This window comes from Colobus angolensis, unplaced genomic scaffold (assembly GCF_000951035.1).
Source record: "Colobus angolensis palliatus isolate OR3802 unplaced genomic scaffold, Cang.pa_1.0 Scaffold275, whole genome shotgun sequence".
NCBI classification, from domain to species: Eukaryota; Metazoa; Chordata; class Mammalia; order Primates; family Cercopithecidae; genus Colobus; species Colobus angolensis.
In genome coordinates this window covers 4,086,783-4,112,753 of record NW_012115988.1, presented here as the reverse complement: position 1 = coordinate 4,112,753, position 25,971 = coordinate 4,086,783, and the positions used below count along the sequence as shown (strand labels likewise).

General features: G+C 35.8%; 1 protein-coding gene across 2 annotated transcripts in view; it reads right to left on the bottom strand.

Moving 5' to 3' along the window:
* COG5 (component of oligomeric golgi complex 5) overlaps window positions 1-25,971 on the bottom strand; it is a 380,460-nt gene that overhangs the window by 155,368 nt on the left and 199,121 nt on the right. For both annotated transcript variants that reach the window (XM_011948213.1, XM_011948214.1), the window contains exons 8-10: window positions 15,920-16,085; window positions 5,848-5,960; window positions 5,572-5,649 (exon numbers count right to left, since the gene is read on the bottom strand). In XM_011948213.1, coding sequence (XP_011803603.1) covers window positions 5,572-5,649; window positions 5,848-5,960; window positions 15,920-16,085 — 357 coding nt within the window. The remainder of the gene's footprint in view (window positions 1-5,571; window positions 5,650-5,847; window positions 5,961-15,919; window positions 16,086-25,971) is intronic.

Sequence of the window (25,971 nt, the reverse complement as noted above, 5' to 3'; positions counted from 1 at the left end):
GGAGAAAAAGTATTAATTTCTGAACAAATATTATAAAAAGCATATGATGTAATTCTGATATTGTTCCATCCTGAACTATTTACACTGTTTTACTTTTTTAATCTGTTACAGACAGATTCCAATGTAGAAAAGAGACTTGCTAGTAATACTTGTGCCCTAGGGAGAAAAAGTATTAATTTCTGAACAAATATTATAAAAAGCATATGATGTAATTCTGATATTGTTCCATCCTGAACTATTTACACTGTTTTACTTCATTTTTAAAATAAATAAAATTTTATTCACAGGTATAAAATGCTAAGCCACTAATTTAGAAAGAATTTTCAATATCAGGATATATCCTTCTTAAATATCTTAAAACTGCAAAAACTTATAGTGTAAGAACATTCTACTCATAACCTTTTCCTTGAAAAGAGGTTACAAAAAGAGATCTTGGTCCATAAATCACTCTTCAGTGACTCAAGAGATATATCATTATCTACTCAAGTTTGACATTTCCTGAAGAATATAAGGGTTGTTATTTAAGGTCCCCAAATCATTCTAAAAATCTTGAACTTTTTATAAAGGTTCTATTGCCAATGATAATTATCTTAACTAGAAAAATAATGTTCTTACTTGGTAGTTACATCCTTAGCAAAAATATTTGTATTTGTTTACAGCTTTATAATAAAGATATATTTGAAGAAAAAGACTATTCAAAGAAATTGTACTAAATATTGAGAACCTTTTGTGCTGTCTTTGCAACATATGACAAATATTTTCTTTTGAGTTTACTTTTTTCTTGCACTGGAATTCCCAAGTACAGAGGCGGAAACATCATTTCGGACTTTTCACAAAAGACTGATCTTTTCTATAGATAGGTACACTGAATTCCAAGAGAGACTAAATTTTTATCATAAATATTGCCCTCAAAAAAATTCTAACTAAACTGGTAATTTCCATTAAAATTTATATATAAATAGTTATGTGTGTGTGGCATATGAATATATTCTTAAATAGCATGAGAATAATCACTGAAAGAGCGATCTTTAATGGTTTTATTTTAATAAGAAGTTTTTTAAGTACATGAAATAGGTGAATAAAAAGTATATATCCCTATTCCTAACAATCCCTTTTAATCAGTAATGATTCATATGCATTTTCTTTCTCTCTTTCTCTCCTTCTCTCTCTCTCTCTCTCTCTCTTTCAGAAAGGGTCTTGCTTTGTTACTCAGGCTAGAGTACAGTAGTGCAATCTTAACTGACTATAACCTTGAACTCCTGGGCTCAAGCAATCCTCCTGCTTTAGTCTCCTGAATATCTGGAACTACAGGTGTACACTACCATGCCTAGTGAATTGTTTTAGTTTTCGTGGAGATGCTGTCTCCCTATGCTGCCCAGGCTGGTTTTGAACTCATGGTTTCAAAAGATTCTCTCGCCTCAGCCTCCCAAATTGTTGGGATTACAGGCATGAGCCACGTGCCTGGACTCATATGCATTTGAAATCTGGCCTGCACAAGTTGCCAGTGTTCATTCACCTTAATAATGTATTGTTATCAAGAATTTGTATGTGTTTTTATGTAGAAACTCTACCCAATGTAATAATACAAACCTAAGCCTCCTAAATAGCAGTATTATTTATTTTTGATATTTTCATTAGATTCTCCTGAGTATGGTTGGTTCATTATAACTGTGCTTATGTTGTTGGTAGAATATTAAATTGTTCAAAAGCAATAAAAATATGCAAAGTGTTCGATAATAAAAGCTTGAAATGAAGCTACTGTACATGAACACTAAATAGACTAATTTTTGTAGAAAGACAGCCAAAATCAGAACAAATGAATGAAAACACCGCAAGTATAGGTATTTGTCTGTAAATATGAAGGCCCAATATTAATTATTCCATCTAGTAATAAATGCAAAACATGAGTGACTATACACCTTGACAAAAGCATCTCATTGTTTCTTTCACACAATTGAAAGCCAAGTAGAAAGCAGGGCAAAGTAAGCAGGTATGTACTGATATACGTATATGTGCACAAAAGAGTTAACATAACAGGTCTGAGTAGCTATTGTCAGAATATCCTGATTGCAAGGTTGGTATCTGGCTAGCATGTAGGAACTTAGATTTTGAGAAGGACCCCATGATTCTCTGTTAAGAGTTGTTCACTGTACCTAAACTGTTTGTGACAAACAATATGGTTTATACTGAACACTTGCTTTTCTACTGGGAGTCTAGAATTTTGGTATGTCTTTAGGCATTAACTAACCCCTGATAAAACTCTGGACTCACAAGCTCAAGTTGAGTTTTCCCGGTAGACAGCACTTTTTGCATGATGTCATAACTTGCCGCTGGAAAAATCAAGGGGCTCATGTCTAACTCCAGTGGCAGAGGATTCTTTGGAAGCTTGTATCTGGTCTCCTCTAGACCTTGCCCCATGCATCTTTTTTCCCTTTGCTGATTTTGCTTCACATCCTGTAGCTGCCACAAATCACAGCCATGAGTACAACTATATGCTGGCAAAGGCAGGGGTGACCTGCCTGGAGCAGCCACTGCCATGAGGCTGGCTGCAGTGGAGAGCCAGCAAGAGCCCTACTCACTTCTGAGTTGGAGGGGTGGGAGCCCTGCCCTCCTGGCTGTAGCTGCAGCTGCCCAGCCACAGCTGTGGACCCAGGCATCCCTGTGTTCTTGGGGACCTGGGAAGTTCCCTGCCTCCACAGGCTTGAAAGTGCCTGCTCCCATTGCCTGGCCTCTCCCTGCTCCCAGCACCTACTTTGATTTCACAGCACAATTGAGGCCAAGCCCAGGTGCAGTCACATCTCACCTGGGTGCGTGCACGCTTGGGGCAGCACGCCAGCCCTCTGCCACCTTGGCCCCCCTCCAGACTTTGGACACTAAAGAGCATGGCAGGAAGGCAAAGGGAGTGTTGACAGCAGCTCAGTGAGGGCCTGCAGGTGTCCCTTGACATGAACAGCCTGAGTGCTGTAGACAACGGGTTGTCGGTGGCAGGAGGCAGAAAGGCTCCTGGGCAGAAATGGGGGAGTCCATGGTGACGACCTACATTTAAGCCAGAAACCTGAAGCCCAGGGGCTGGACTGCCAGTTCTGCGGACTGGAGTGAGAACTTATGGTGCTTTTTCCAGGCCTGCCCATGGCCAACCATGGACCAATCAGCATACACTTCCTCCCTTTTGAAGACCATAAAAACCTCCGACTCAGCCAGACTCGGGCAGATGATAGGACTATCTGCCTGTGGATAGGAGCTACCCACTCCAGGTTTCGTCTCTACTGAGGGCTGCACAAATGACGGGATGACCTGCCAGCAGATACAAGCTAACCACTCTGGGTCTCCTCTCTGCTGAGGGCTACACAGATTTCAGGATGACCAGCTTGCAGATGGGTCCTACCCACTCCAGGTCTCCGGGTCCTACCCACTCCAGGTCTCCTCTCTACTGAGGACTGTACATACATCAAGATGACCTGCCTGCAGAAAGGACCTACCCATTCTGGGTCTCCTCTTCACTGAGGGCTGCACAGATGACAAGATGACCTACCAGAAGATACAAGCTAACCACTCTAGGTCTCCTCTGTGCTGAGGGCTGCAAAGATGACAGGATAACCTGCCCACAGATACAAACTAACCACTCTGGTTCTCCTCTATGCTGAGGGCTGTAAGGATGTTGGGTTGACCAGCCTGTAGATGGGACCTACCCACTTCAGGTCTCCTCTACACTGAGGGCTGCACAGACATCAGGATGGTCTGCATGTAGAAGGGAGCTACACACTGTAGGTCTCCTCTCCACTAAGAGCTGGACACTTGTGGGGACAACCTGCTTGCAGAAAGGAGCTACCCACTTTGGGTCTCCTGACAACTGTTCTGCTACTCAGTGAAGTTCCTCTCTGCCTTGCCCACCTTCCAGTTGTCCACATACCTCATTCTTCTTGGATGTGGGACAAGAACTCAGGACCTGCCAAATGGCTGGACTAAAAAAGTTGTAACACAAACAGGGCTGAAACACGTCCCCACCACTGCCAGAATCTTGTTGTTCTGGGCAACAAGAAGGAGAGAAAAGCTGTGGCCCTTTAGGGAGCCCACACCTAGGAGCTCTCCGAGCCAGGGTTGTGACACTTTCTTTGGGATTCTGCAGTTCCTGGCATCTCTTGAGCTTCCAGGTGTCACAACATGCCCTTCATCTAGATGCGGGTGCCTGCAGCATAAGCCATGTGCAGTACATCTGATCCAGCTGCAGCCTCACATGGAGCTAGCACCTGTGCTGACACCTGGAGCTGCCTGCCCTGCCACAGCAGCCAGTGTGCCTGGCTGTGCAGTGGCCAGACCCCAAGCTTGTCACTCACATACCACTCGCCGCTCTGTGCCTGGCTCATGTTTATCAGTTGTGGGGTCTGGATGGGTAGTGCGAGCCAAGTGCAGTCTTCTAGGCAAAGTGGGTGGAATGAGCCCAGCGGGCATGAGCAATACTCAGGCAGAAGGCACCACTGGTCACAGGAGTTGCTGGCTGGCGAAGTGATACCCTAAGGATCCTGTGACACTGGGTTCTATCGATCCTCCTAATAAATCATCAAACTTGAGGGATAGTCCTGGAGGCTCTCCACACAGTATACAAAATATTTAATATTGTGGACTTACAAAGGAAATTACCTATACTATAACACTGGAAACTCAGGGAACTTTTTTCTTTGGGCTACTGGAGGTTAGGATTTAACGATCGGTAGAATCATTATCCTATTAATCATTACCAAAAACACATCAATATAATGAATAAAAAATGTAGAATCAGGCATTCCTATGCATGGAAAGAACTCTTATGGCCCATGAGGCTAGCCGATTGGTGGATGACAGAAAGATCTCAGAATATGGAAAATGAATACAGCAAAGTACTTTATGGGAAAAATCAACAATCTTCAGTAAACACAATATAATGACTTCTATTTAAATGTCTTATTTACCAAAAGTTTTCAACTTATTCTCCAGTGGAAGTTTTAAAGCACTTATAAGCTGTCATTTATATAACAGAAAATGAGAAATCAGTATATACATTAATTAATCTATAAATAATACTAAAGATAGCAGCTACTCCATAAACAAACACGATTACATTTATTTTCATTTATTTATTTATTTTTGAGATGGAGTTTCACTCTGTCACCCAGGCTGGAGTGCAGGGGTGCGATCTCAGCTTACTGCAACCTCTGCCTCCTGGGTTGAAGCAATTCTCCTGCCTTAGCCTCCTGAGTAGCTGGGACTACAGGTGTACGCTACCACATCTGGCTAATTTTTGTATTTTTATTAGAGACAGAATTTCACCGTATTGGCCAGGCTGGTCTTGAACTCCTCACCTCGTGTTCCACCCACCTTGGCCTCCCAAAGTGCTGGGATTACAGGTGTGAGCCACCGCGCCCAGCCCCACAATTACATTTATATTGCAAGGAACATTTATAGTTGTCAAGAAATACACTTATCTATTGCCATTTCATATGTAGCCACTCTGTAAGATAGTAACACAAATGATGCTGACTCATATATTCCTGTTTTGTACAAGAAAGATATAGAAATATGTTCATTTAAACATACCTTAACTATTTCTTCAATGAAACAAATATGAGAAACAGGATCTCTCTTCTTGGCCAATACTTTTTGTAGATGTTGTACCTCAAATGAAACAAATGTAAAGCTTAGGCAATAGAAAAAGCAAGAAAAGGGAAATGGCAACCTTTAGGTATATTATAATCAGCTAGTGGAGGTATTTTGAATGCTCATCAATTTAAAAAACCTGCCCAAGGTCACAGAACTTGGAATAACCAGGAGTTAATCCATATTAATGTTCTTTCCACTCCTTCAAATATTTACCTGTCCACAAACAGCATAAATATGATCCATAAGTTTCTCCATATTGGTCCAGAGTGAAGCACGCAAAGCTGCAGTATTTCCTGGGGTTGGCATGGTAGATCGTCCAGGTCCCCCTGATTACAAGTGAGAAAGAACTATGAAAAATAAAGTTTTCCAAAGGCAAATATATATATATATATATATATACACACACACACACATGTTATTATGAAAACCATACACAAGCTAAAAAATGAGAAGTTCCTTCTTTAGGAAATAATTTCTTATGAGTAAGAATCTTAACCTTTTATGCTTAAGAAAGGGAAGTGACACATACCCAGGAAGGATAAAATGGAAATTGATGAAAATGGTTTCCTACAAGAGGTGTGAGAATGGTGGGAAATCAAACAGGTGAAAGGTACACGGATGGAGGTGAGTCTTCCTCTGTTTCCTACCACTCTCATGCCCCTTGCAGAAAGCCATCTTCACTAATTTCCCATTTATCCTGTGTATGCACATGTGTGTGTGTGTGTGTTGTGTCCCCTTTCTTAAAAATAAAAAAGCCTAAAACAATATAAACAAATACAGAAACAAATAAAGTATGTGTGTGTTGTGCCCCCTTTCAAGAAAAAAAAAAACTGAATATAAACAAATACCAAGACAAATAAAACTAACTATATATCAAATTGACAACATAACCACACAGGAGGAAAACAATTTTAATTCATGGAATTTTTACTTATAGAATACTGACTTTAGTAAGATACATTTATGCACAAAAAATTACAAAGAAATATTGAACTTTATTAAATAGATTTTTGCTGGATGTGGTATTGAAGTAATAATCCTGAAACTAGTTTAGGTATATTTTGGAACAGAGCAAAATAAGGTTCTCAGTGTAAACAGAATAAAGACACAAATATGCAATGGGGATGAGACGTATTTCCCAACTCTATCCACTGGAAAGTCAGAGAGACGATGGTTCCTCAATAGTAATAAGTATACTTAGTATCCAAATTTTGATTTCTAAGACCATTCTCCAATAAAAACAAAGCAGGATTCAGAGGAAAAAAGAGTGATTTCATATTTGGAGCAGTGAAAATACAAGGTGAATGTGACAGATATTGTGCCAGTGAGCAATAAAGTGTTTGAAGACAAATGAAATTTTTCAAAAGGATACATCAAGTTGACTGGAAGGGGCTTCCACAACACAAATTTCAGATAATGTGGCCATCCAAAATAATACTGATGGTAATAAATTATAAAACAACGATTAAAAAATAATTCATGAATATACAGTGAAACTCAAATGTTTATAAAGGATGGAAATGCTCTTTATAAAAGAATATCAGCTAATAAATGCAGAAAGAATGACAGAATTAGAAAAAAAATCACCATTTTGCAACTACTAGTTGCAAAATTAATTAAGAGAAAGAGCATCAGTGGATATCAAAACACTAAGTGAAATGTTATTGGCCGGGCACGGTGACTCATGCCTGTAATCCCAGCACTTTGGGAGGCTGAGGTGGGCAGATCACTTGAAGTCAGGATTCGAAACCAGCCTGACCAACATGGAGAAACCCATCTCTACTGAAAATACAGAATTAGCCGGGCATGGTATCACATGCCTGTAATTCTAGCTACTCGGGAGGCTGAGGCAGGGAACTGCTTGAACGCAGGAGGCGGAGGTTGCAGTGAGCCGAGATCATATCATTGCACTCCAGCCTGGGCAACAAGAGCAAACCCCCATCTAAAAAAAAATGTTATCGAGAACAAGATATTCATCACATAGTCTCAAAGTATGCACCTATAAATTACTAATTACAAAGAAAAGAGCATAGTATTACAAAGACCAATCTGGCATATGCCAATTTAATGAAGTGATGTAATTCAGCATCAGCAACAATGAAACAAACAGAAATAATTTCGTTGTTTCCTGATATGATGTAATAGGAAGTACACAACATCATCTTACCAATAGTATGTTTACCCTGAAGCTAATCATGAAGAAAATACCACATGAATCCAGACAAATTCAGACTATGAGGCTCTCCCAAAAAAGTTAATACCATTAAAAAAAAAAAAGGCAGTGGTGCTGCTTTTTATTAAAGAGACAAGACAACCAACAGAAAAGCATGATCCCTGATTGGTTTCACTGATTTCAGTCAGGTGAAACCAACTTACATAAACATTTTGGGGAACAATAAAATTTTGAGTATGAACTGCACCTTAAATAATATTAATGTATTAATACTAACTTTTTAGAGAGTGAGACTGTCTAAGAATGTTCTTGTACATAACACATACAGGAATCTATATGTAAAGGTTTGAAATGTTTCAACAAAAAAATAGAAATTTTAATCCCAAATTGAAAGGCATACATTTCACTCCAAACTAACGTTAAATACCAGGCAGTAGAAGAGCTCATCATTGGTTAGTCAGTCTATATCCCTGCTTTTATGGAGGACAAGATCAAGAAAATCAGAGGCACTGTGTGTATAAACTACCTCACTCTAGTTTTTCAACAATTCAGAAAAGAATTACACATACCTTTAGCAAACAGATGCAGTTATTTCTTTAGTCTGATAATAGTAGCAAGCAATAAAATAATCTATGAGAAAGATGTTGGCTTAAAAATATAGATAATACCTGTTTGAAATCTGCATCTAATGAATCTTTAGAATATTTGCAGTGCTATGCAAAGACTATTAAGGGAAGGTATACAGGAAATGGATACTACTCTAACAATCTGCAGCTGTTCTCACGTGATATAAAGAATGAACTCATAACAATCAGAAAAGGGTATGTAGTGTCTTTATGAATACTAAAAAATACAGGTCAAATTCCTGGAATATGTATGACTTGGTTTTATTATAATTATGAAATCCTTCAACCTATTATTCTTTTAAATACAAGCAGAAATACAAGATATTGCCATTACCAGTTAGCTTTAATAGACTCAAGAAACAAAATAGTACCTTAAGTTTTATTTAAATGATAAAAGAAACTAAGAGATCCTCATAGATATAATACTTGAAAAATGATTTCTAGTTAGTGATGGTGAAATAAAATCATTTTCTTATTCTCTTCCCTTGAATGCCAGTGAAAAGAAAATCAAACAAAAGATTGAAAATGTCAACTTCAAAGAAACAAAGAATCAAAACTTCAAACTGGAGATTATGAAGCATGCATGCCAGTTGCTGTAGATAAGTCAAAATGAAGAAGGAACCAGAAAGATGACACCATAGATCATTAGGAAGAAGTAAATTGCTCTTCAAAACAATTTTAAGAATTTGCACAAGCGCTCTAAGGATTCTTTGATTACAGCTGAGATCTACAGATATGGACAGGCCAGGGAATGTTCAACATTGCAAAATGAAAAAAAAAAAAAAAAGCTGAAGGAAAATCACAAGGAATTGATATTTATGTTGTTTAAGAATTAGCCCCTGAGTGTGGGGAGACTACTGGAGGTAAAGTGAGATGAAGAAAAAAAATACTGAGAATGCTAGGATTCAACACATAAATGCCTTAAACAGCTTTACTGGGAGCCATACTAAGCTTCTTCTGAATGATACAAATTTTGAGAACAGATGTGCTCCCAAGGTAAAAAGAAGTAACAAACTGGTCAATGGTTATTGTAGACAACAAACCTAAATTAAGTTGCAGAGTGCTTCAGGTATCTCTCTTCAGCCATGCCTATACCATTCTTCAATGAATAGCTAGCAGTTTTCAATGATGAATAATCATCACAAACAAAGCAAGAATGGACTTAACATAGACACTGGGGAGGGTGGCAGGAAGGAGGAAGAAAGGAATATAAGCTAAAAGCAACGATAAACATAGATCACCAAAGAAACAACAGAAAGGGGTACTCAGTTTTCCACTGTCTCAAAGTAATTACTGGAATACTCACTGGAAAAATATTATAGAAATTAGGACCATATTAGAAAAAACAAAGTTATAATAAATGAGAGTGAAAACACAGTAACATATGTGAAATAGGCAAGAGGAAATAATATAAAATGAAGTAAAATGCAAAGATACTGGAAGCAAAGTGAAAAAACTCCAAGCAAATATTAAGAGAATCAGACTTCCACATCCATGACACTCTCTCTCCCATATTATGCCCAGCACCAAGTGCAAGAAGATACTAGACATGGAAAACAAAGAATATCTGATATATGCATAAAGTTCCTGAAAAGAACAAATGGAACAGAAAAACATTCAATATACAGTGGAAGAAAACTTTTCTATAAAAGAGAACATACTTTAACTCACACACACACACACACACACACACACACACACACACAGAAAAACTGACAGACCATTCAACTCTGAGACACATGCTAAAGAAGTCACTCAACTTCAAAGATAAGGGAAAAACCATTTGGACAGTCAAGAAAAAGCAAGTCAGCTAGTGGGGGATAAAAATCTGATTAGTCTCATAATTATCTAATATAACACTAAAACCCAGCAGTTGGTAAAGCAATGTCTGATGGTAGATGGGACCCTCCATTTTCCTTTCATATGAAGGGACTTCAGCTAAAGTAACTTTCTTACCTTCTTTCCCTACCTCTTATCCAACTCTCCCCATGTGAAGAGGAGTGAAGAGTGAATCTGAATAAGAAACTGAGCATCACTGGCTCAGTCCCTTCCTTCCTCTATTGTTGAAGCTTTGTATATATAAAAGGTGCATTCTGACCAACATTCTACCAGTGGTAAGTATAGTGGGAAAGGCTAAATTGGGAAATAAGTTTAATTTTGAGGTGATATATTAAAAAATCCATTTGGTTATAAATCTAAGCTACGCTTTTTGGTGCATTTTTTTTCAACAGTAATAAAACTAACATTACAATTGTCATCTTTTTGTCTCCTACATTTGTGTCTCATTTTCCAATTCAGTGGGGGAAGAAAAACGTTATTTATTGGGACACAAACAGCTATAAAATTCCAAGGCAAAGTGCAAATAAAAATTTATACCTAGCCAAATCATTTAAGCATAAAAGCAAAACACACCACCAACTAGGTAAGGACTCAAGAGAGCACAGTACCCGTGAAACATTTTTGAAAAATCAACTAGATTACGATATCCAGCCAAGGGAGAGATAAGTATAGAAATGGAGAGGTCTAGTACAACCTCTATGGAAAACAGTATGGAGATTTCTCAAAGACCTAAAGTACATCTACCATTAGATCCAGTAGTCCCACTACTGGGTATCTACCCAAGGGAAAATAAGTCATATATCAAAAAGACACCTATGTTTATCACAATGTAACTCACAATTGCAAAGATAGGGAACCAATCCAAATGTTCATAAAACAATGAGTGGGTAAAGAAACTGTCATATATATATATACACACACACTCGCACACACATACACACACACACACATATACACACACACACACACACACACACACACACACACACCATGGAATACAACTCAGGCATAAAAAAGAATGAAATAATGTATTTTGCAGCAACTTGGATGGAACAAGTGGCCATTATTCTAAGTGAAGTAACTCAGGAGTGGAAAACTGAATACCATGTTCTCACTTACAAGTGGGAGCTAAGCTATGGGTACAAAAAGAGTGCTATAATGGACACTGGAGACTCAGAATGGGAGAGTGGGAGGGATGTGAGGGCTAAAAAACAACATATTGGTACAATGTACATGACTTGGGTGACCATGCACTAAAATCTTAGACTTCACCACTATACAATTCATCCATGTAACCAAAACCCACTTGTACTCCTAAAGCTATTGAAAAAAGAGAAAAGAAATGCAGAGGTCATATTAAAAGAACCAGAGATTAAAATCATTTAAAAATAGAAGAAAATGTAAAAAACATTAATCATTCAAAAATAACATAACTAACAATAGGCAAATGAGGATGGGGGGGTAGGGAAAAGTTTAAGTATGCCTATTTCCCACATTTAGTAGTAAAGACTCAACAGACTTAGTAACAAATGACTTCAATTTCTTAATTTTTTTTGTAATCTTTCATTCATTACTTTTAAATTTAGAGGTATCAATTAGGATCTAGTATTTCCTATGAAGAAGCATTAATTGGAAATTCACTAAGTCCGTGATGCCACATAAATTTCTAATTATTTTGTTGAATGAAAATAAAATACTTTTTATTTTAAAAAGTATACTTCTAAAACTGGTAAGGCTAAACTATGGTGCTTAAGTTCACACATATGAATGATAAAACTATAAAGAGAAAAACACAGGAAGTTATCAATATAAAAGTGAGGATAATGGTTACATACAGGAGAGAGAGGGGTTGGTTGTGATTGGTAAAGAGGTTTCTGGATGGCTGGTTTAGCCTAGGAAGTGTTCACCTTATAATAATTCATTAAGCTACATGTTTCATTTATGGTTTTCTTTGTGTAAGTTTTACTTTATAATAAAAAGATATTTTTAAAAAGCATGTATCTTAAAATTCCATTTATGCCTCTCCATTTATCCTTCTATAACATAAAATGTACAGATAAATGTATGGACTACTGTTCACTGTGCAGTAACAACCACAGCATCTATCTAGGTGATGAAATTTGAATATACTGTGTTGTCTACTTTGTTTCATCATCATCTTTCTTCATTGTTTGACTTTCAATTAACATTTATGTTTTATTGTTAAGTATTTCAGGCATACAAAAAAGCATATAGAATAATGTTATGAACACTAACCACCAAACTTTAAGAAATACAACATTAAATAAAGTGAAGTTTCCTTGTCCTCTCCTTTGCTAGTCTCGTTTCCCTTGCTCTCTCATCAGATGTAATGGTACTGGGTTTTGCAGTTTGTTTTTAAGGGATAGAGTCTTGCTATGTTGCTCAGGCTGGATTCGAACTCCTGGGCTCAAGTGATCCTTCTGCCTCAGCATTCCAAGTAGCTGGGATTACAGGCATATGCCACCATGCCCAGCATTGGTATCTTAAAATTGTTGATAATTGTTCCAATGCACGTATTTACACTGTTAGTACATATGTGTACATGCAAAAACAATTTAATATAGTCTGTCAGGTTCTTAGGCTTTAAATCGGTATCATGCTGTATATATGTTTCTGTAACTTTTTCATGTACTGTTTTTGACCATTATCTATATCGGGAAATTTGTTAATTTAAACGCTGTGTATTAATCCCCTTAATAAACTAGTTTATCCATTGCTTGTACTTTTTCACTATTTGTAAACAATGAGGTAACTAAAATTCTTTTTTTTTTTTTTGAGACGGAGTCTTGCTCTGTTGCCCAGGCTTGAGTGCAGTGGCACTGTCTCAGCTCACTGCAACCTCTGCCTCCCGGGTTCAAGCGATTCTCCTGCTTCAGCCTCCTGAGTAGCTGGGATTACAGGCATGTGCCACCACGCCCAGCTAATTTTTCTGTATTTTTAGTAGAGAGGGGGTTTTACCATGTTGGCCAGGCTGGTCTCAAACTCTTGACCTCAAGTTGATCCACCCACTTTGGCCTCCCAAAGTGCTGGGATTACAGGCATGAGCCACCATGCCAGCCAGGTAACAAAAATTCTTATATATACCTGCCAGAGTTTCCTGCAGTATATTCTTAGAAAGTATAATATAAGGTGAACACATTTTCCACCTTAGAGATAAAATTGAATAAAGTGGATTTTATTCTCCTTGCATAGTTTACAAGAGTTTCTGCTCTTGTCCAGAACTTAGTTCTTAGATTTTGCCAATCTGATGATTAATTTGAATTTCCTTAATAACTATTTCATCCTCCAAAAAGAGGCTGAGCATCTTCTCACATGTTTATTGAATGTGTTCTTCTGTGACCTGCCTATTCATATTCTTGATCCATTTTTTTTTCTCTTGGGTTTACCTTTTTCTTATTGAGTTACAGGCTTTTTATTTTTTATTTTTTTATCCTTAAAATTGTATTATTTATATTCACATATGTGTGTGTGTGTGTGTATTTTTTTTCTCTTCTTAGGAAATCTCAGATTGAAAATCAGATCATGCACCATCACACTCATGAATGCCACTGTCAATCTCCTGTGTAGTGGTTCTGTTAGATACTCATCAGCTGTGAGCCATTCACTCTCAGAAACACACACTGACAGAATCCTATTATGTATTTTTAAAATTTTGAAATAATCTTACATTTATAAAAAATTTGTAAGTATTGTAAAAAAAATTTTTCCCTGAACAACATGTAAGTTACTGACATAATGCCCATCATTCTTGAATATTTTAATGTGTATTTCCAACAAACAAGGACATTCTCCTACATAACTTCAATATAAACAAGATCAGGAAACGAACATTAATACTATCTATAAAACATTTTAAAATATAAAATAATTGTAATTACTCTTTTAAAGAAAATAATAAAGAACTGATGCTTAAGGTTTCTGTGTTAAATCATGGTATCCACTTGTCAACACATAGTAATAAGGCAGCTTTAAAACTCTTTATTCTCTCAACAAAAGAGGAATACATTAGGATTGACAGCATGTGAATAACTGCTTTCATTTTTTTCCCCATTCTTGACAACACAAGGGGGAATGAGATTAAACTGCTCCTGGAAATTTAAACATTATATCAAACTTTCTGAGAATAACTGCTGGGAAAAGCTAAGAGTAAAATCTCCTTTGGCAAGTTCTTTTCAAAGATCTCCTTCCAGAATAGTTTCAATACAAACCGATTCAGAGGCTAGGGCTAACCTTTAAAAATCTCTTTAAGACCTAAGATTCTTTTATCTCTTTTTATTTAGTATAACTTAAAAGTTATATATATTCAGTATTAAGGTCACATATATATAGCAAACATAAAAATAATAATAGGCCAGGCATGGTGGCTCATGCCTGTAATCCCAACACTTTGGGAGGCCAAGGAAGGAGGACTGTTTGAGGCCAGGAGTTCAAGATCAACTGGGGCAACATAGCAAAACTCCATCTATATTTTTTTAATAAAAAATTAAAAATCTAAAAAAAAATAAAAATTAATAGCCACTTTTTTTTACTATTAACTATGGATCTGGAACTCTTATTAATTCAATATGAGTTATTCCATCAACCCTATGATAGATCAGAGTGCCTTCAACAGAAAAATGGAAGGAGAAAAACCAGAAACATTAACTACAGATAACATTCCAGGGAATTTTCCTGAAGACTGAAGAAATAAAATGCAGGTAGTAGAGCTGAAGAAATACATTAAGATATATTTACTTAATTGGTTTTAAGCAAAAGGAGATACACTAACACAACTGTATGTGAAGGGAAAGAGATGCAAAGAAAGAAATATTGTCAATCTGGTGGAAAGAAGGCATCTGCTAAAGCAATACCTTGTAGTGATGAGATCTAACACAACTGCAAGTGCTTGGTCTTTGCTGAGAGAAAGCATAGCTCATCCCTACCAACAGGAAGGAAGAAAGAATATAAGCGGAGAAACGGAGACATGGAGTAGCAGCAAGTAAGAGAGGGTGGATATAATCTGTGGTCTTTTCTATCTTCTTTTATGGAGAAGTGTATGTATATGTAAGTATCACCAGCTATGTCAGCTATACCTTGGTTGGAAAAGGTTTACAGACTCCTAATGAAGCGCTACTCCTCTCTACCGTGAATTTACCGTCCTTTAATAGTTTTCTTTAGACTTTAATAATGTTCCCAAGGATTTTATCAGTTTCTATCTCCACAGTTAGTCATTATTTTTCCTGGGTACCAGAATTATCATAAAGAAAAGTCTGGAAAGCTAAAGTAGAGATGGCATTCTTTAAAAAATATTTTCTGTCTCAATAAGGAGTACATGGAAGGATAAGGATTTTAGAAGAAAAATGTGTTCCTTAACTTTTTTTTTTTGCATCTGTTTCCTCTCAACTAAATGATGCTACAGTTTATAGATCTTTATCTAGAAGTTCTGAATATACCAATTGGCCAGTTCAACTCACTGATTAGACAAAAACGATATAAATAAATTCTGAAACATAATTTCTTCTCTCATTTTCTGTCTACTAAAAAATGAGTCATTAGATTGCTTTGAAACATGAGTGTTTCACATACTTTTCAAAGGACTTCTCTGTTATAAATAAATAAAGAAGCTAAATATAAACCACATCCATACCTCTCACAGCTGACTGGGAAGGCTGAGTCAAAACTTTTATGTCTAATGCACTGTTGATATTTTCTTCTAAAGTAGCACAATATCCATCCACAACACTGGTAATAGTATCCTTCAAAGTTCCAAGATTATAGAAAACCTGAAGAGCTGTTCCGACTTGAGTTGGATTCTTAAAAAAGGTGGGGTGGGGTGGAAACAGATATAAATAGGAAAACAAACAAAACCAATACATATATACAATTTTAAGTGGTACTTGAGCAGTCCTATCATATTTAAATACTACCATATTTTAAAATTATCAAAGACAAGAGAAAACACAATTTGAAGTGAAGATTATTTTTAATCATTATTTATTTCATAAAAAACAAAGTTAAATACTATGCATATTATTTTCCCCCTTACCATTTTTGTCCTCCTTTAAAAAATAACAAGAAGTTTGAAAGTCTGTTGTATAATATTCAAGTTTATTTAAAATCTACCACCAATCCCTATAAAAACCATAACAGAAATAACATTTGTTATTTCTACATTTGTTTAAACAATAAGTGAATTCTGTGGAGTTGATTGAGAGCTGAACCATGCAGACTTATTCATTATATTTCATTGATCCATTCATTCATTCAAACTACAAATATTTATACAGTGCCTATTGTGTATCTGAAATAGCTCTGAGTGCTGGAAAAACAGTAGTGAAACAAAACCAATTAAGTTCCTGTCTTCATGGAACTTATATTTATTGAAAAATGTACAAAACATAAATAAAACAGAATAACAGGTAGATTTGGCTTAAAGAAAATAACAGGAAATATGGCTGGCGAATAACAATACTCATTTGAGTTTTTTTTTTTAATTAAACAAGAAAAAGAACCAAGTGGATATTATTTCAAATTAAAATGTTCTAATAAAAAAGCTTACTTTAATATGGTCATAATAGAACTTAATTCTATGGTATAAATTCTCTATTAATGTATGCCAACAAAAAAAACAAGCTATTTCATAAAAAAGTATTAACTGAAAACAAGGGGCATAGTATTTGCTTTTACTGTTATTTCCATTTTTTTCCCTTTCTCCCAAGACTGTTTTATCTTTAAACTTTTTAGTAGAGATCAAAAATCAAAATGAGGCAGCTGTAAAGAAATTTCCCATGTCATTATTTAAGCGTATGTATATCCAAGAAAGCACTGCTGGAGCAATATCAAAGAATACTTTCACCTCATAAAACTAGAATACAGATATACTTTAAAACTATATTTATTGCCTTTACTATTATCAGAGGATCTGAAAAGCATACTTCTCCACACACAGTACAGTTTCAGTGTTATCAGCTGAATGTACATTGTAAGATGCAAACAACAACTAAAAAACACTTACAATTTTCACTTAAAACACCCAGCTAAAATAAACTACTCTTCAAAATTCTCCACTCCAAAAATTACTAAATTCCAACTTCTGAAAATATGTGTGAAAAGGTTACTTCTAAAAACTATTGGTGTTATTTTAATGTAATAGTGTATTATATTACATATATAGCTCATCATTAAAGAAGTGTATATTACAGCACTATTTATAATACTTATAATTTATAACATTTATAATAATTCTAGAAGTAATTTTAAAGTTGTCAATTAACATGATCACTTTTTCAATTAATGGCATTCATATTTATAGCTTAATACATAGATTATGTTAGTTACAAAACTGCAATTATCTGAACTAAAATTCTTTAAGTAACATACATACAGAGGAGTATGCTAATTATGTAAACACAACTTTATTATCACAAAGTGAACACATTATCACCTAGATCATGAGGTTAAGTATTATCAGCACCTTTGGATCTTGTGTAGCTCCCCAAACTGCACCGTTCCAAGTATTATCCCTATCATTACTTCTAACACCAAAAATTTATTTTGTTTTTCAATTTCAAATAAATGGAATTATACAGTATGTATTATCTTGTGGCTCATCCCTATCTTGTGGCTTGTCCCTTTTACTCAACACATTTTTTGTGAAATTGGTCCATGTTGTTGGATGCAGCAGTAGTTGATTCATTTCTTACTGCTGTGCAGTATATTCCACTGTAGTAATTTGCTTTAGTTTATCCATCCTACTGTTGATAATTGGCTTACTTCTACTTTTAGGTATTTTAATGTATGCTGCCATGAACATTCTGTACACTTCTATTAGTGAACATACATATATATGCATTTTCGCAGGCAAGAGTAGAATTGATAAATCATATTAGTATACTTAGAGTTTGTAGATATTGACAATTTTACAAAGCCATTGCAGCAATTTACACTCCCACCAGCGATATATGAAAATTGTGGATGCCCCACAAATTTGCCAAAAATTCAAATGGTCATTCCTTTAATTTTGGCTATTATTTGGAGTGAATACTATGATTTTAATTTGTATTTCTATGATGACTAAAAAACTTCATACTTCTTACATGGTAATTATCCATTTGGATATCTTCTTTTGTGAAGAGCTTATTCATATCTTTTGCCCATTTTTTTAACTAGTTGTTTTTTGTCATTTACATATAAAGTTGTTGATATATTTTGGATACAACCACTTTGATAATTATATGTACTGCAAATATGTTCTCCCATTCTTAATGAAGTATTTTAAGGAAGAGAAATTCCTAATTTGAATATAGCCCATTTTATCAATCTTGATCTCTATGGTTTGGCACTTTTGGTATTGTTTGAAAAGTGTTCCCCACCCCACATTCATAAAGATATCTTTCATTCATAAAGTTATCCCTCCTGCAACTCTATTGGTTTATCTTTCATGCTCAGAAATACAATCCGCCTGGAATTAATTTCTATATAATGTGAAATAGGAGTCAAGATTATAGTGTTTTTCTACATGAATACCCAATTGATCAAAAAGAGAGCAAATAAAAATCACCTGTACTCCCCAAAAGCCACCTTTGCAATAAATCAAGTTTCTAAATATGTGTGTGAGTTTCTAGACTTACAAATCTCTACCATTTCTCTATCCTTACAATTCACCTATCTAAATTACTGTAGCTTTGAATATCAGATTTGGCAATCCTCTGCCTCTGTTCTTCAGTTTGATATAGGCTCTTCTTGATATATGACACTTCTATACAAATTTCAAAATTGGCTTGACAAATGTCCTTTTTTTAAAAAAGTTTGCAGGTATTGTCTTACATTGCATTAACTCTATAGATAGAAATAACGGATATCTTTGTAACATTGAGCTGCTCTCAATACCATGAATATGGTATCTCTTTTCATTTACTTAGGTCTTTAACTTCTCTTAATGTTTTATAGATAGTTTTTCGTGAAAACATCTTATATATCTTTAGCTGAAATTATTTATATTATTTGTGATATAATTGGTATGTTTTTAAATTTTTTGTAAACAGTTTGTAAATTGTTTTGATTTTTCTGTCTATATAACCAAGGTATTTCTGAATAATTTTTATTTCTCCCTTCCCATTCTCCTCTATCTCATTGCTTTTCTTATTCCTTTGGCTAGGATCTGTAGTACTGCACTGAGTAGAAGTAGTAAGACTGGTATTTTTGCATTATCCCTAATAACAAATGGAAAGCCTTGAATATTTCACCATCAAGATTTTTAGAAATGCCCTTTATCAGATTAAAGATACTGGCTTGCTAAGAGTATTTTTATTCATGAATTGATTTTGAATGTTACTAACTATGTATTGAGATAATAATTTTCCTCCTTTACTGGAGAAATTATATTTCTGGAATAAAGCCATCTTGGTCATAACACACTATCAGTTTTAGATCTCTGTGGCTTACATTTAGTAACTCTTTGCTTAGTATTTTTGTAGAGATTTTAAAAGAATACAGCTAGTAATTTTACTTCCTTGCAATATTCTTGTTTTGATATTAACGTTATCCTGGCCTCATAAAATGAGCAAGTAAATACATTTGGTCCCTCTTTCTTAATTCTTGGATACAGTTGATGTAACACTGGTTTATTTATTCCTTAAACGTTTGGAAGAATCGCCCCAGTAAAGCTGTCTGGGCTTGGAGTTTTCTCCAAGGAAAGGTTTTTTTTAATAATAAATTCAATTTTGTTAATAGACATAGAACTAGATAGATTTTATAAATTTCGTAGTGTTATTTTTGATAAGTTGTTTTCCAGAAATTTGTCAATTTCATCTAAATTTTCAAATCAATTGGTATAAACTCATACCTTTGTCTTAACATCTTTTTAGTTTTTGTTGGGTCTGTTATTAGATCACCTTTTTCATTCTTGATAGTGGTAATTTGTACCTCTTTTTTCCCGTCTCCTCATCAGTCTTCTTGGTACTTATCAATTTAATTTGTTAATCTTGTTAAGTAACTAAATTTTGGCTTCTATTGGATTTTGTATTGCATTACCAGCTTTTTGTTACTCTTATTTCACAGAATTTGGAGCCAGACCTAAATCAGGATCCAAACTCTACCACTTAGCAGTCAAACACAACAAAAAAAGAAAATTTCAGGCCAATATCCCTGATGAACATCGATGTGAAAATCCTCAATAAAATACTGGCAAACCGAATCCAGCAGCACATGAAAAAGCTTATCCACCATGATCAAGGTGGCTTCATCCCTGGGATACAAGGCTGGTTCCACACACATGAATCAATAAACGTAATCCATCACATAAATAGAACCAATGACAAAAACCACCTTATCTCAACAGATGTAGAAAAGGCCTTCAACAAAATCCAATACCCCTTCATGCTAAAAATACTCAATAAATTAGGTACTTACGAAACATCTCAGAATAATAACAGCTATTTATGACAAACCCACAGACAGCCAATTATCATGGCAAAAGCTGAAAACATTCCCCTTGAAAATCAGCACAAGACAAGGATGCCCTCTCTCATCACTCCTATTCAACATAGTATTGGAAGTTCTGGCCAGGGCAATCAGGCAAGAGAAAGAAATAACGGGTATTCAAATAGGAAGAGAGGAAGTCAAACTGTCTCTGTTTGTAGATGACATGATTATGTATTTAGAAAACCCCATCGTCTCAGCCCAAAATCTCCTTAAGCTGATAAGCAACTTCAGCAAAGTCTCAGGACACAAAATCTACGTGCAAAAATCACAAGCATTCCTATACACCAATAATAGAGAGCCAAATCATGAATGAACTCCCATTCACAATCGCTACAAAGAAATACCTAGGAATCCAACTTACAAGGGAGGTGAAGGACTTCTTTAAGGGGAACTACAAACCAATGCTCAACGAAATAAGAGAGGACACAAACAAATGGAAGAACATTTCATGCTCATGGATAGGAAGAATCAATATCATGAAAATAGCCATACTGCCCAAAGTAATTTATATATTCAATGCTATCCCCATTAAGCTACCATTGACTTTCTTCACAGAATTAGAAAAAAACTACTTTAAATTTCATATGGAACCAAAACAGAGCCCATATAGCCAAGATAATCTTAAGCAAAAAGAATAAAGCTGGAGGCATCACGCTACCTGACTTCAAACTATACTACAAGGCTACAGTAAACAAAACAGCATGGTATTGGTACCAAAACAGACTAATGGAACAGAACAGAGGACTCAGAAATAATGCCACACATCTACAGCCATCTGATCTTTGACAAACCTGACAAAAAACAGCAATGGGGAAAGGATTCCCTATTTAATAAACAGTGCTAGGAAAACTGGTTACCCATATGCAGAAAACTGAAACTGGACCCCTTAATTACACCTTATACAAAAGTTAACTCAAGATGGATTAAAGATTTAAACGTAAGACCTAACACTATAAAAACCCTAGAAGAAAACGTAGGCAATACCATTCAGGACCTAGGCATGGACAAAGACTTCACAACTCAAACACCAAAAGCAATGGCCACAAAAGCCAAAATTGACAAATGGGATCTAATTAAACTATGGAGCTTCTGCACAGCAAAAGAAACTATCATTGGAGTGAAGAGGCAACCAACAGAATGGGGGAACATTTTTGCCATCTATCCAGGGCTGACAAAGGGCTATATTCAGAATCTACAAAGAACTTAAACAAATTTACAAGAAAAAAACGAATAACCCCATCAAAAAGTGGGCAAAGGGTATGAACAGATACTTCTCAAAAGAAGACATTTATGTGGCCAACAAACATATGAGGAAAAGCTCATCATCACTGATCATTAGAGAAATGCAAATCAAAACCACAGTGACATATCATCTCATGCTTGTTAGGACAGTGATCATTAAAATGTCAGGAAACAACAGATGCTGGAGAAGATGTGGAGAAATAGGAACACTTTTACACTGTTGGTGGGAGTGTAAATCAGTTCAACCATTGTGGAAGACAATGTGATGATTCCTCAAGGATCTAGAACCAGAAACACCATTTGACCCAGCAATCCCATTACTGGGTATATACCCAAAGGATTATGCATCATTCTACTATAAAGGCACATGCATACACATGTTTACTGTAGCACTGTTCACAATAGCAAAGACTTGGAACCAACTCAAATGCCCATTAATGATAGACTGGATAAAGAATATGGGGCACATATACACCATGGAATACTATGCAGCCACAAAAAGGATGAGTTCATGTCCTCTGCAGGAACATGGATGAAACTGGAAACCATCATTCTCAGCAAACTAACACAGGAACAGAAAACCAAACACCACATGTCCTCACTCATAAGTGGGAAATGAACAATGAGAACACATGGACACAGAGAGAGGAATATCACACACCAGGGCCTGTCGAGGGTCAGGGGCTAGGAGAGGGATGCCATTAGGAGAAACACCTAGTGTAGATGACAGGTTGATGGGTGCAGCAAACCACCATGGCAGGTGTATACCTATGTAACAAACCTGCACATTATGCACATGTATCCCAGAAATTAAAGTATAATAAAAAAAGAAATTAAAAGTAAAAAAGTTAAGATAAAACATTTGCATATAAGAACATCCATAATTGTAGCATCAATAACATATTAAGGTAAATATTTATAGCAAATATCAAAGAATGGTATGAACATATATGCATCTTTGATAAAGGGTTTACCAGAATGTATCAGTAAAAATTCTGACTCCAGTAGATTAAGAATTCAAGGATACAAGCAATTGACAAAGTTTATGGAGTGGGTTCTATGTGCCAGACATTGTGCAAGGAACAGGGAGCACAAAGAGAAGTAACTTTCCCTGACTTCAGGGAACTTTCAGACCAATAAACATAAACAGAGAATTAACCAAGTTTTTTTTATTTTCATCACTCAATAGAATCATACAAATTTGAAAATTAATTACACATCCAAAAATGCAGGACCTAGTTACATAAACTCTGGTATGACCAAATGCTTGATATTATTTAGAGAACAGTGCTATATTTTGGAAGAGCTTGGACGATATAAGATATCTCCATGTAATAATAGTAAGGATAAAAATAATACGAAGTGAACTCATAGTTTGATTTACCAGTGAAACTGACTTATTTTTTTCCCTAGCCTTAGTCCCTCATGAGTACAGACTACAGAGGAGAAGCAGGAACAATGAGTTTCTTTGACTACATGTTTTCTTACTGTAGTCAGGGGCAGATAAAATTTTATTTCAAGCCTCATTCCAAAGCATTTTTCACAAAGATTTTATGAAGTTTCTTTTCAGTGAAACAATATGTTTTGCCCTTTTTATGACCTAATAATCTGTATTCTATCAACAAAGAATGGAAGCATAAAAAATAAAAATAATATAATCTTTAGCATTAGAAGACAGGAGAAGAGGCCCCAAACATTAGTTCTTTTACCTTGATCCATTAGCATCATGCTATAGTGGAAAGAACATGGGCTTTAAAAATTATTCTTGGGATGAAAACCCAGCTCTCCTAAAGATAAGCTGTGTGACTCTGGGCAAATTATCATTCATTGAACTGTATTTATGTATATAATTAACGTTTGCCTCCTCATCAGATTTTACAATCTTTGTGGGAAGGTTCCACATTTGTTTTGTTCACTGCTATACTCCTTGCATCCAGCATAAGTCCTAGATATGTGTTCAAGAAGGGTCAGTTGAATAAGTGAACAATGTGTAAATTTCTATGATTTGCTTTGCTAATAAACTGTGAGACAGTTGCAAAGACTATTGAGACAACACATTTACATTATCTGATATTCAGTATAGATATAACAAAAAATATTGGTTCTGACATCATTTATTAATATTCCAAAACTTTTAAGAATGTTAAGAATTCGCTTTGCTCCAATTCCAAAGAAATTCCTATCATGCTACTTTACTTATTAAAATAAAGTTACCCAATAGACACCATCTGGGTAGCCCTGAGGAAGTCAGCTCTTTCCTCTGTGTCTTAATTTCATAAGACATTAAAATGATGAGGCAAGATGAAAGGAGGGATTCCAAAAGCTGGCTGAAGATCTTTTTTAGAAAAAGGCAGACAACAAAATTTTGATTCACTTGGATCAGACTGAGGCCTGGTTATTTATATTTTTCAAAGCTCTTCAGCTGATTCTGATACAGTCAGCAGCTACCTGAGAACCAGCATTTGGGAACCAACGGACTAAACGATTTTGCTGGACTTTAAAGGATGCCTGGTGAACAGACTATTGGCTGGAGTACTGTGTACATGAAAAAAAATGTTAATTATGTTGCGTTTACATAGTTGTCATTTAATTATTTATATAAACATGGATGAGTCTAAGGTGCCCATGGGGCATTCTTTGTTGGAAATGTGAACACTTTTGAAATGGATCATCACAGGAATCTAGTCTAGGAAGCAAACTAAATAGAAGTAATAAATCATGAAAATAGAAAACTGTTAGACACCTGTAATCCCAGCACTTTGGGAGGCTGAGGCAGGTGGATCACCCGAGCTCAGGAGTTGAAGACCACCCTGGCCAACATGGCGAAACCCCGTCTCTACTAAAAATACAAAAATTAGCTGGGTGTGTGGTGGCGTGTGCTTGTAGTCCCAGCTACCTGGAACACTGAGGCAGGTGAATCACTTGAGCCTGGGAGGCAGAGGTTGCAGGGGGCGGACCCCACTGTGGAGGCGAGGGGAGGCGGGGGAGGGGAAGGAAGGGGAGGGGAGGAGATTAGAATCCAGAAATTACAAAGGACATAAATATGAAACAGAATCAGTAGGAATGAGAGAACACAAATGGAATGCTAGAATAATCTAGTCAGAGCCAGAACGGGAACATTACAAAAATTAGAAATGAAATAATTTTTTCTAGCTATGATTCAAGTGAAGAACATCTAGTGATACTGAACATTAGTGTCTTTTCCCCACTACTGTGCTTCATTACAAATACCATTGGTTTTGACCACTGGCTCTTATTGAACCCTTATTAATAATAAACTTCAGGCTTTTAGTTCACTCATCTGTAAAACAAGGAGACTGGACTAGATGAACTCTAATATCCTTTAAATACTAAAACATAATGATTTTAACATCATTCAATGTATATCATCCACTATGTGCTCCCACTGTGTGAGGTACTGTAGATTAAAAAAATGAAGCAGACACTGCACTGTCTGACCTTTCAATATTTATGGTCTGATGGGAGATAAAGGCAAGTAAATCAGCAATTAGAATGTACTATGACAAAGGAGGGGGAAAATGGAGGGATTAATGAAAACACATATGAGGGGCAATTACTTAGACTTGGGAGAAAAGAGGGATGGAGGAGTGAGGTGACATTCCTTAAAGGAAGTAGTTTCAGCTATGATCTGAACTGAAGTAGCTATAGGAAGTTGTCAGAAGTGGCAGTAAGAAGGTATGGACGATTTAGAGGAGTGGGAAAGCAAAAGGAAAAATGGTTCCAAGCAGAGATACAATATATACAAAAGCCTGTGAATGACAGCACATTGGTGAACCCAAATCCATTAACAACAACACCTGACAGATAAGAGATCCACACTAATACCTACTACAAATCCAGCTACCTACGTAAGTGGCTCTCAAACTCTGGTATAAGAATTACATGAGAGAAGCTTATTAAATGAAAATGAGCATGTAGAACACTTGGGGAATGCTGGAAAAGCACTTTTTTTTT